Consider the following 13636-nt stretch of genomic DNA (forward strand, 5'->3'; position numbering starts at 1 on the left):
AACAGTCTGGAAGAAAAGAATCAGTCCAGAGTGGGACATAATCGCAATATAATAGCCCAATATAATCTGGTAATTGTTAGCTTATTACATATTTACATCAGGTTTGTAGATGTTGGTTTATGTACAGTACATTATAATCTATTTTTTAATTATTACATAGAATGAATAAAAACTGAAACTACTCATACATTTTGATTAGGAATCAGTTATTTGATTTAGGATTGTAAATGCTTACTTTAAATCTGATTATGTAAATATACATATTATAACTATCCATATGAAATATTTTGTAAGAATTCTGTTACTTATAGATTTTAAAAATAGATTTGTGTTTATTCATATTCTTGTTAATATCAGGTAATTCTAGAATTTATCTTCAACCTAATAGTATCTTGCTATTACAGCAAGATACTATTTTTTTATTTTACTATAGTTAACAGTAAACCAATATCATAGGAAGGAATATTTTAAATCAAATTATGATATTCCTTCCTATCTAATGAAAAAAATATTCGTAAACCATTTTTAAAATAAAAAAGTTATTTTAATTTATAAGTTTAAAACTATATATTTTATTTCATAATTTTTAAGTAAAAAATTTTAAAATGAATTTAGTACTAAAACACCTTGCAGAACCAAAGAACTCCAGTAATTAATCACAGACAGAAGGATTAATGTTTTTGAACCTTTCCATGAATCTTCTTCAGGTCAAAGGTTTTGAATTGAAATGCTTTTCAAATTCAAATCTTTGACCTGAAGATCTGTAGAAAGGATCAAAAATATTAGTCCTGTCTGTGATTATTTACTGAAGATTTTTGATCTGAAAAGTGGTTTAGTACTGTATATTTATACTTTAGTCTGAAGAACTGTTGTGAATAGAAATACATATAATTTATTTTTACTGGTTATAACAATAAAATCAAAAATAGTCTCTATTTTTTATTTATATCTAAATAAAAATTAATATATTTTATTTTATTTTATTTATAATATTTACAAGTATTATAAAGAAGTAAATGTAAAATTATTTTTCTAATTTTTATATTATTTTTTTCTATAATAAAAATTAGCACAAAATATCTAAAATACATTTAAAAGTTTGATCAAATATTTTTAATATATGTATATACAACTAACCTGATTTTTTATATTCCAAAGAATAACACAAAATAGGAGAATTTCCATCGCTTTTTGGTGGATTCCAAACAGCATATAATTCTGTATCTGAACACTGTTGAACGGTTGGTGGCTCAGGATGACCTGGGACATCTAAGAAAAGTGATTCTTTTATTAATGTATAATTCTAACTTAAATTCTTCAGAAATTTCTGTGGAATGATTGTGAGATCAAGGATACATATTTTAATCTTCTTGCTATCTTTGAAATGCAGTTTTTGCCTAATATTAAAATTTAAAATAATTTTATTTGCCAAAAATATAAAATGTTTATAAATGAACTCATAAAGGAGTTGATATGATTTATTAAATACTAGTAGCCCAGGACACCCCCTAGTGGGTGTTCTTTACAAATTTCCATGAGGCATGGTTCCTTTGACTTTTTTGTTCCTATCAATACAGCTCCGTTAAAGTCCCAACGGTAAGATTTACCCTCTGAATGAAGGGATGGCGACCCCTCAAACTGTAGCCCCCCTGTGTGAACAATAAAGTCAAAGGAACCATACCCGTACGCACAACTCTTCGTGAAATATAAGACCTGAAAATTCACCTATGTCATTTCTGGTCATGTGACACAGTGGTCAAAAGGGAGCCTACTGCACGAACAAAAAATTAATGCACGCTCACCCACACTCGGGGGGTGTGCCCGAGTGCGCATTCGCAGGATAAGTTGTGGCAAACAGACAGTCATGTGACCCATAGAATAATTTTCGGAGGGCTATATCTCGGGAAGAGTCATGCGTAGGGGTATGGTTCATTAGACATTTATTGTTCGCACAGAGGGGGGTCACCACCCCTTCATTTGGAGGGTAAATCTTACCATCCCAATCGCGTCATATGGATCTATATTTCTACCTACTAAACATTCTATAAATACTTTAAAATAGTTTAATTTGTTTATTTATATTCGCTTGTAAACCTTGATTTTAAATGTATCTGCCATTTTTTCAACAAATTTCCCGTGAGTCAATGCGTGACGTTCACTGAGTCACAGGATGTTGTAAACGTGCAGCGCAAGGTTAATCAAGGCATATAATAAGGCAAGGCAAGGCATATAATAATTATTTATACCATTCCGTGGTATAAATAGTAAATTCCTATTACAAATAAAAATAATTTATTGTTAATTTAAAATCTTCGCTAGGGCACCTCTAGTGCCCGTTTTTGGCATACCGTTACGCGGACAGATACCCATTCAATGGGTTATATATATAGATACAGAGTATAAACAGATGTATTGATTGAATTGCTTTGGTTATGAAAAACACCCATTAATTATAATACAGAATTTTTTATATCAGAATTAATAATTGCTAGTATAGTGGAATCAGTTTATTGTAATTTGTCAGAACTTGTCTATACTGATAACAATAACTGATAAGTTTAAGAGGCTAAATAAGACTACAATTAGTGAAAATTCTTATTGACTTTGACACGTTAAGACACTTCTATGCGTTTGGAGCTAGAACTATTTTAAGATGACCAAGACAAAACCTTTCTCACTTGTTTCTAGCTGTTTATACACAAGTACAAACGTTTTCGGCCTTCTTCAGGTAACTGTGGTCTGTTAGAGTGTTGGTTGGTAGAAATTCAAACAGAAATTCAAACCGTATGAATTTCTAACAACTGACGCTCTAACAGACCACAGTGTACCTAAAGAAGGCCGAAAACATTCGTACTTGTGTATAAACGGCTAGAAACAAGTGAGAAAGGTTTTGTCTTGGATACGTTAAGACAATTAAAAAATGAAAAACTTCAAGATTCATTAATTAATAATAATTCATTCAGTGTTGTTTAACTGCAGTGTTTTTGCAGTACTGTCTTTAACAGTTAGCATATAATCGAAATAAGAAATACAGCAGTTCAAACTATTGTATTGTGAGCAAATAACAAAGATAGGAATTGTCTTTTCATCTAATCTCAAAATGTGGTTGATAGCCACATTTTGAGATTAAATGAAAATGCCTATTTAACTAAAAATAACAATTTGAATTAAAAGGTCATCTCTATGAAGTAAAAACTGTTCCTGATGATTAGACACAATGGAAGTTTGAAAATGTTTTAGTTTCTTTTATATTTTTTTATATTGTGCAAATAAAAAGTTAACCAAAACTCTGATTACAATAAACAAAGTTTTATAAATGTATTTAAACTTATCAGAATTAGCATATCCCAAACATATAACATAAAATGACTGCTTATCATATTTGCAGATATTGTTAACAAAGTCTACTGTGTTTATAAACTTGATAATGTTGAATTCAATAAAAATATTTAACTCTTTAGCATATTGTTTACATACATTTTCTATTTCAAAGTTTAAACTTTATTCTCACCTCCAATTTTTAATCGTGCACGACATGTTATAACACCGTAAGTATTCCTTGCCACACATTTATATAAGCCAACATCATATCCTTTAGCTGGTTTTAATCGTAATTCACAATGACCATCTTTGTAATGCTTCATCTAACAATATACAAATATTTTTATTATACCATTTTAAGAAAGTAAATTTATAATCTAATAACATTTAAAACTACATACTTCAATTCTGCTGCTTTCAATGAGAATACCATCATTTCTAAACCAAGAATAAAGAGGTGGAGGCTTTGAAACAGCAAAACATTTAAATACAGCATCTTCATCTTCTCTGATAACTACATCTCTGATTTTCTCTCGAAAATATGGAGGAGAAGCTATAAATAAAAGTTTAAATGTAGTTTACTTTAAAGTATAAGCAAAATAAAATTAAGATATTGTTTTTTAAAAGCATTTTACATTTAAAAATTGTATATAAAGTTTAGAATGTACTATTTTACTGATTAATTATATATTCTAACCTTTAACATTTTTTGAGAAATCATTAGATTTTTTCACTTATATATGTTTAATGAACAAATCATAATATAATCTTACAATGACAGTATTAATATATTAGTTGTGTTTTTTTTTTAAAGCCAACTAATTACTGGATTACACTAGACAACCCAACTATAATAATGCTACTAATTTGGATGATGGTCTGGGTAGCATAACTGGATACATATCCATGCAGCAAGCAGACATTGCAAGTTTGAGTCCTGCTTCAGGCCAATTCTTTTATTCCAGAATCTTCTAATTGTTAAATATTAATTTAATTATAATTATTAAATTTATCAAGAGATAGCAACTAATGCCAACCTCTAGGCTAAATTACTTGACATTTAATTAGTAATTAATAGCATTATTATAGCTCAGTGTACTCTAGCAATTGTTTGGCATTAATCTAAAAATTGGGTCAATGAATGTCTATAGTTGTTTTTGTATATATAATCTTAAGATTTTTTTATTCATAATATGGCAATTTTTATCAATTAAAGTATTATTTAAAAAAATGAGAAAAAGTAAATTCAATAACATTTATTTTAATTAATACAGTAGAACCTTGCTTAATTAGCATCTCATAACGAGCAAAACAAATTGTAAAAAAATGACTCACTTAACGAGTGACGAGAAGAGGAGAAATCCTGGATTGTGCACATACTACATCAGTCTGTGTTTAGCACTCATTCCGCTAGCATCTTAGTGTCACTTGTTATCACACATTTTTCCAAACTTGTGTTCAGACATATTATATATAAGCATTGACAACCATAGCCCGTTGTATAATAAACACCCCAAACAATATGCCAAATTCGTGGAAAGTATTGTTTATTATATAACATAAAGGCTATAATTAAGTATTAGAAATTATTATATTTAGATTTTTTTTTTTGTTCTACAAATCGAATTCGCATTTCAGGTTGGTTCATTCTGTGCTAGAAGAATGATGATGATGATGATGATGATTCATGCTCCACACTCCTTAACAATGTATATTGTATAATTTTCTGTAAATAAACATTATACATAAAATATCTGAGTATTTTTTTCTGGCATGGAATGCATTATCGTATTTTAAATTAATTTATATGAAAAAAATTGTTTTGCTTAACAAATGTTTTGTGTTGCAAGTAAGTTGGAACAAATTATGCTTGTTAAGCGAGATTCCACTGTATGATGTCATTTATACATAATGCATCTAAGTATTGCCATTATTCATTCCCATTTAATCCCATGAAATATTGAAATATACTATGTTTTCTTTATCCATCAAATCTAATGAACATCCCATTTTCAAAATGTCAAGATCTGGAAAAAGTTAGAGTGCACATTATATTCACAAGTTATGTCAGCACAGGAAGTTAATATGTTAAAAAATACAGTTTAATATTTGTAATATTAACACAGTAACAAAACATTAAAATGTTTTACTTTACTTAAAAAAGTATAATTTATAGCAACAACCAAGAAAAACACATGACACAAATAAGCATTTCTGATAACAAAATGATTAATAGATATGCTTTTCAATAATAATTAAATAGTTTACAAATTACAAGATATATTGTCAAATTTTGATCAATAAAAACTTTTATTATTAAAATTAAAATGTTTGAAGTTTTGAAAGATCAAAGTTAGAAAAATGAATATTTTTTGTTTTATTTATTTTAAGTTCAGAGTTAAATGAAAAATGATAAAAAAAAACAAAAATTATATATAGAGACTAAAATATTATTTTAAAAGACAATCATTCAATTTAAGCAATGTATAATATATTTGAAACATGCCTTCTGCATTCTGAATACTTCTTTTTCTTCCAATTTCAGTTCCAAGTGATCCAAATTCTTTTTGAAGTCGAAGTGGCGTGGAATGTACCAATCCTCTTTTCTCATCAGAAATTTCTTTGTCCATTACATCAACAAAACGACGCCTTTCCTTAACAGTAATCTAAAACATATACATTATATAATTAATATCTTTAAAAATTACTTTAAAATTTAAATGAATTTTAGAAAGAATCTAATCAGTAAAGCTGCTAATATACTATAATGCTGTATGGACCTCTCATAGGATATCTATGTTTGAAAGTTATGCAATAATGTAGGTTATCTTCTAATTTTAATTTGCAATTACAAACTCATGAACTAGCTTTTTCATTGTCAAAAATTACCAAAAATGTCTCTAAACATATGAAAAATCCTTTATGCTTTGCATACATTCATTTGCTATTGTGATTTTTTTTTCAAAACGTTCAATTACACCTACATGCAAGCCTCACTTTTAGTTCTCTGTTTATTTTCTGTGTAATAATCCATACTTTAATTATTATTATTTTCCAACTTAAACTTCTGCCTTGAAAGCTGAAAATAATAATAGTTAAAGTGTGGATTATTACACAGAAAATAAACATATAATAATTTCAGAGAACTATTTAGGAACTAACTGTCAATTTTATTGTATGTTACTTCATTACTTTTTCTATTGCTATAAAGTGAATTCTGATTATTAAAATAATTATATAATATGATTGAACTAATTTTTGGAATGTAAGTATTTGGAAAGAGAAACAAGTTTAAATTGATAGTAATTTAATTTCAAAATTATAATTAAAAAACAAATAGTATCATACCTCACTATCACCCCAATGTTTTTGTCTCAAATGCTCTGCAAGAGTAGGACTTCTTCTTGCTCCAAGTCTCAAATACTGTCTTACTCTTATTGGAAATTCTCTATCATGGAGTGGAAGAAGGAATGTATCTGGTCCACTTTGGTATCTAAAAAATTGAATTATTTACATTGAAAACAACAGTTATAAATTTAAATCTGATGAATTATATTATAGTCTGTCTGCACAAGGATGACATCTGATAACAAAACTCACATGATCAGTCCATTATTATTTTAAGGAAAAACATCTTGTCAAATCTCTTAACCTAAAATACTTTTTTCTAAAATTATAAACAGTAAATTTTTCATTTTTTTATGTGCACTGATCCCAATGTTTGTGAATAATTGGAGCCAAGTAATAACTTCATGAACATTGAATTCTCAAACTTTTTGAGTTCTATTTTCAATGTTAAATTTGTAATTTGTTCTAAGACTTTATGTATTACTGCTATTTCAAAACTTTTTCATAAAAATGAATGGTTTTATTAAATAAATATACTTTGCAATGGTTTACAATGCTGAAAAAGTCATTTTATTTAAGCCAAAAGAAAAAAATTAAACAAAACATAACATAATTTATAACAGACACCATACAAATGAGTGAGAGCAGTGACCTTTTAGCATTGTGCCTGCTCAAACAACCAGTTGCACAAGTGCCAACTCGAGTTTACAGTAATACATAATCTCTCATTTTCCAAAAGATTGAAACCTTTCACAAAAGTTGAAATTTTGGTGCATAAATTTCCAAATACAAATGATAAAATTCCTGAACATTGACATTCATAAATATCAAGGGTGTGTGTGTATAAAGAAACATAAATTAGTTTTTATGTAATTAACAATATTTTCTGCACTGTAACACATTGATATCAAACTCTTGTTTATATACAAAATAAAAACAGTTTCTCTCATTTAGATAGAAAATTTGTTCATTTGACAATGTAAATTCAAACTAAAAAATTATGATTTATGTGCAAAAACTATTATTAATTTAAACTTGATCAACTAAACTCTAGTACTATAACCTATTCTAATGACCTTAAAATCAAACAGTAATCTGAGCATCTTACAAAATGTTCTCAACCCTCTTTCCATCAACCTAAATTTCTGAATCTTTCTATCAGTCTTAACAAACTTCTCAATGTATTTTGTTCTTGTTAAAAACCACTCAATTTTACCTAGTTTACAATGATAACCTTATGTCAATTGCATTAATAATTTAGGATCTACTTTAACAATAAACTCACTTTTAAACAACATAGTGACTATATTACTAAGGAACCGGCTGTAAGCAGGTGAATCATGTGGATAAACTGTCACTCTATTTTCCCCTAGTTTTCTCAATTTTCAATCTATTATTGATTACTGTCTTCCCATTTGAGCCTCTGTCTCAAAAACACAAAAAAGCAAAATCATTAGCAAATCATCTAAACATATCTAGTATTAAATAAATTTGCTAACTTATTACATGTTGAATCCTTTGACATTGTGCATCTTTGTCTTCAAAATAATGAAGTTCTAGACAGTTTCCTATTTTGATAAAATCCTTACTTTCAAATATTTTTGTGGTTTTATCCCACCCTTTTATTTTAATCTACATATACAAAATCTTAACTCATGTTTTCATTGTCCTTTCTTCAGGCTTTTAATCTCCCAAAATTCCTATTTTTACTGATTTGGCAGCTCTGTCAAAAATGTGAAGGATCTTTTGTATCATGATTTTTATGTAAGCATATATGTAAAAATGCTTTAGTTTTAATGGCATTTGCATTTTGTTTTCTTATATTTTTATTGCTTTTATTTAAGGTATTTTTCTACTGTTACTTGGAGGAGGCTTATCTTGCCTAAATAGCATTGGATGTAAAACTTTATTATTATTATTTTTTTATTACAAAGTTTTAATGAAATAATTATACAATATTAAATTGTATACTATTTTGCATCTTGAACATGCTTAGTTGTGAAAATGACATCATTTTCACAACTAAGGCAGACACATTCCTCAGGCAGACAAACTGTAATATTTATATAGTATATTTTATAATAAATCTGATTCCTTACAATGTTTTTAGGATTCAAAAATTTATAAAAATTAAATTCTTTAATTTTCCTAAAATTATTTAATTAAGTTTTTCATTTGAAAAACCTAAAAACTAAAATTTTAAATCCAGAAGTTATAAATGCATTTCAATATAAAAGTTCTGAACAGAAAATTCAAAAGACAATTGTTACAAATGTGAAAAATACAGTTGAAATAGGTCAAAGTATAGACCATTAAGAAATTAACTATTAATAAGCATTTGTGACTGACAAACTAGTTTAATTGATGGAGGAGGTAGCTAAAATGTCAGCCTGCCATTCTGAGAGACTTGTGAGGATCTGACCTAAATACAGGCCTACAATGGCAATTTTAATTGATTATTAACTTTTTTACATGAGATAATGTACATTACTTATAGTACAGTAGAATCCAAATATCCAAGCCTGGATTAACAAAAGTTCTGCATTATCTGAGGCAAACTCATAAGTGAATACACTAACTATCCACAAAAAACCTTTATATATCAGTGTTGAAAACGTTAGTAGATATTGTAACAAACACAACACTGATATATAAAAATTTTTTGTGGATAGTTATTACTCTACACAGTGTTACAGTTAGAAGATGTTTTGTGAATACACTATTTTTCTTATACAGTAGAGTGTCATTTATCTGAAAGTCAGTTATCTGAAACGTCAGTTATCCGAAAATTCCAGTTGGCAAATTTAAATTTTCACTAGTGCTGTGGAACTGCAATCTTTGGCTATATCTTGGGCTACTCCAATATTTTTTTTGTTGGTGTGTGTTTTAGCTGGCAGCACTGGCACTTTTGTGTGGTGTTTTTCTGAGGACTGTGTGTCATACTGAATCAAACGTTTTTGATACTAGATTAACTTCTAAAGTATAATTTTTTTTGTTTTTATATTTTACAATATATTTATTTTGTTTGTAAAAAGTAAAGAAATAATTTTTAACAATACAATAGCCACGATTATTATTTTAAAAATTTTATGTTAGGCTTAACATTGACGAAAATTTAATGCGAAGCGACACACAACAGAGAAAAATTTTAACATGGGATAGGTTAATATATTTTTTCGTACATAATTGGTTATCTGAAAAATAAGTTATCCGAACAACCTCAGTCCCCAATTGATTCGGATAAACAATGCTCTACTGTACTATAATTCATATAAGAAAGTTTAAAATGGTAACATGTATCACAAGATGATTTCTGTCTGTTATCTTTTATCATTTTAATTTCAGTTTGAAACAAACCAGTTCTTATTAAAATGTAATTACCTATACAGTACATCAATCGTGTGAGCAAACTGATTTGTAGTCACCATCACCTTTGTAGCCTGTGTATAAAAGCTTAACAATAACTTAAAATGGGTGTAATAAGTATAAAGTAAGATTTATTATTTATTGTATTTGAAGATTATATGGAGTATTTTTGTGTTTTTGATGTGTTTTATAATTGTATAATACAATTTTAAAAATGTAACTACCATAATACACATTTTATTCTTAAAACTATGGTAAGTACAGTATATTAGCTTGTAATAAATTAAGTAAAAATTATAGTTTCAAAAATTCAAAACTTATAGCATCACTTTTTATGAACTTATTGTATTTTATGATAAATTTGTAAAAAGTGATACTATAAACTTTGAATTTTTGAAACTAAAATTAAAACAAAACAATAAGCTAGAACAGCGTTTCTCAAAGTGGGCGATAACGCCCCCTTGTGGGCGCTGGAGGCTTTCAGGGGGGCAGTAGAAGTCTCAAAGAGAATTGGGGGGCGTTAAGGAAATAACGAGGGGCGACGGCAGACAAATTCTATATATAAAAATTCGACGGAATATATATAAAATGTTGACATTTTATATATTTTTTATTTTTTATTGAAGGTCACAACTTGAATATTTCTAACACATTGACTTTTATTTTAGCTCAGCGTTTCTCAAAGTAAGCAATAACGCCCCCTTCTGGCGCGATGAATAGATCTATGATAGAGGCAGGGTATTGAACGATGACCAAAGGCAAAATTGGGGCTGATAAGAGGAAACATTGCGTTTAATGGTTTCCAGATGATGAGAACAATGTACAGTAAGGGCACAAAGTGTGAGATTCATAGAAAAGTTTTCGTAAGAATATTTCCAATCCTTTTCTCACACATGAGAAAATGGGTTAGGGGGCGTTGGGTATAACTTTATGGAACAAAGGGGGCGGTGGATCGAAAAAGTTTGAGAATCACTGAGCTAGAATAACAACTATGTAAAAATTGTTGTTTTTATATAAGATCAAATTCAATAAAGTGTAAAAAGAATCGTAAAAGTTATACCATATAAATCTTTTGTAGTTGTAATTTTTAATCTGAAATGGCCTTAGTCATCTATTTTATCTGAGGTAGCATCTACCTCAGATAAAATGGATGACCAAAGCCATTACCTCAGATAATCACAGTTTTACTGTATTAATTATTGCTTTTGAAATATCAATAGCATCTAAGTACTGCCAGTAATCTAATAGCAAATTTAGCATTTCACTTGCAAATTTTTGTTCAAAATACAAGAAATCAACTAATTATAAAAATTATAAATTTCATATAAAAATATTTTATAATTATATAGTCATATAAAAATTTCATATTATTTTACTATTTCTTTAAGTCATATTTGGTTCATTATTTAAAATATTTGCAATATTGTTTAATGCACTTAAGAACAATCATTGTTATTTGTTTTGTTTTAATAATATATTGATTTACTGAACATATTCATAATTTTAGAAAATTTAAAAGTGTTGTGTTCAGATTTAACCCAAATACATATATTTTGATTTATAAATATAATATGGAATCCTATTTACAAATAAATACATGCAACACTTACTGACTTTCTGAACGAAAATCTATTGGCTCGCGTACAATTTTTTGCTGAAATGTTACATCATCAAAAGCAGCTGGTTTTACATGACTGTGTCCTAAATGCCTTTCTGGTGTTGATGGTGGAGTATATTCAACATCATGAGGATATATCATGCGACTAGGATGAGTGAAACAAGAATCAAGTGGTCTTCGGCGATAAAATCTCCTGCATGATGCATTAGAATGCTGAAAGAAATTAATTGAATATTGAATCAAAAAATATTCAGTAAACTTCTTTGTAACATATAATAAACTTTTTCTAAAAAAATGTAAGAAAAAAATTCAACAATGCAAACTAGGTACAGCATATGTAATTAAATTCTACAAAAACCTCCCAAAAATCCAACAGGAAATACAATTACCAATTCTGAAACTTCTTTTCAAACCATTTGTTTTAACAGCTGCATTCGAACTTTCAAGGTCTTTTAGCTTGATGATGACCATTTAACAAATTACTTTTATAGATTTTTGCATTTTCTGATGGATTTTTGGGGGGTTTTTCTGTAACCAAAACATCAAATACAAAATTATAAATTTAAATTTATAATTTTGTATTTGATGTTTTGGCTATTTAAATATATCAATATGTTATAATGAAAATATACAATCTTTATATATCTAAGTGTAATGTCATTATTTTTCATAATTAAATAGTCCACACAGAATGATCAACTGACGTGTAGATTTATATCAATTACAATGTAAATTTTTAGCAAATATATTTTTAAATTGTTTAATTTTTATTAGTAAAAGTATTTATTTCAAAAGTATAATGTATAGAGTACTAATCCAATTGATTTTCACTCAAAAATTTCAGTTAAATGTTTTATTAAAATTTTCAGTGAAAGTTGATTTTGATATTAAGTACTTAAAGTTATAGAGAAAAATAAGTAATTTTTATATTTGAGGAAGTTTAATTTGATGCAGGAAACCAAAATAAATGTCCATAGAAAATAGTGAAATACAGCTGATTTGATGATGAACTATTAATAACATGACTAATTTAAACAATTTCATTAAACCTAAAAATAACAAAAAGTTATTAATTAGAAATACTTGATATCTACTATACAATATAACTTTTTAGATAATTAAATCTGATATACTGAGTAAATAATAAATCTTCTTTGTTGACTAATGATTCCATTTTATATTATCAATAAGACACTACTGCTAATAACTTTCAAGAAGTTAAATTTATTATAAAATGTTTTTTGAGACTATTTATGTCTCATCTTCAATTCATATCTCAACAATGACATTGAAAATCAAATACTGATATAAAACATAGAATAACTATGTCTTAAACAAAACTAATTTAAAATAATTTCTAAGCATTCTAATCATGAGATAATTCAAAACCTAATAAACAATGTTATTAGTATAGAAAGAACAAAAATAATTCAAATTAACTTATGTTGAATTATTTTAGTTCTAACCAACAACATTAAATCACCTCAAAATTAAAATGCTTAGAAATTTTTTAAAATTACATTTTTGTTGTTTGAATATTAATTAATTTCATATTTTAATATTTAATTTTGATTGGTTAGTGTCATTAAGCTTATTATTAAGGTTTAATCTGATAATGGGAAGTAAATAGTCTTGAAAAATTTTATCAAACAACTAGCTTACCCGTCACGTATTGCTGCAATCTCAGAAGAAACGAAATTCAAGCAAACTTGTTATGATAAAATTAAATTTACATTTTATCATTTTTATTGAAACTTATTATATAAATACTAGCTTACCCGTCGCGTATTGCTGCAATCTCAGAAGAAAGGAAATTCAAACAAACTCATTATGATAAAATTCAATTTACATTTTATTATTTTTATTGAAACTTATTATTATTATTCATTTTCATTGGGAAAACATTTCAAAGTGTCGTTTCAATTCTATTTATTTATTGGAGTGCTTGTGGATACACGATATTTTTTGTTTTTCCGTCTGGTG

At 27.3% G+C, this 13636-nt stretch overlaps 1 protein-coding gene across 1 annotated transcript in view; it reads right to left on the bottom strand.

The window, feature by feature from the left end:
- Positions 1–1117: 1117 nt before the first annotated feature.
- Positions 1118–13636, bottom strand: part of LOC111614283 (obscurin-like) — a gene marked incomplete at its 5' end in the record, with an annotated part of 69942 nt that continues 57423 nt past the window's right edge. The window contains 6 exons of the mRNA XM_023355659.1: positions 1118–1269; positions 3512–3644; positions 3723–3874; positions 5828–5987; positions 6670–6814; positions 11646–11866. Coding sequence (XP_023211427.1) covers positions 1133–1269; positions 3512–3644; positions 3723–3874; positions 5828–5987; positions 6670–6814; positions 11646–11866 — 948 coding nt within the window. The remainder of the gene's footprint in view (positions 1270–3511; positions 3645–3722; positions 3875–5827; positions 5988–6669; positions 6815–11645; positions 11867–13636) is intronic.

The sequence above is a fragment of the Centruroides sculpturatus genome, unplaced genomic scaffold (assembly GCF_000671375.1).
Source record: "Centruroides sculpturatus isolate CEXI.00-Female unplaced genomic scaffold, Cexi_2.0 scaffold2049, whole genome shotgun sequence".
NCBI classification, from domain to species: Eukaryota; Metazoa; Arthropoda; class Arachnida; order Scorpiones; family Buthidae; genus Centruroides; species Centruroides sculpturatus.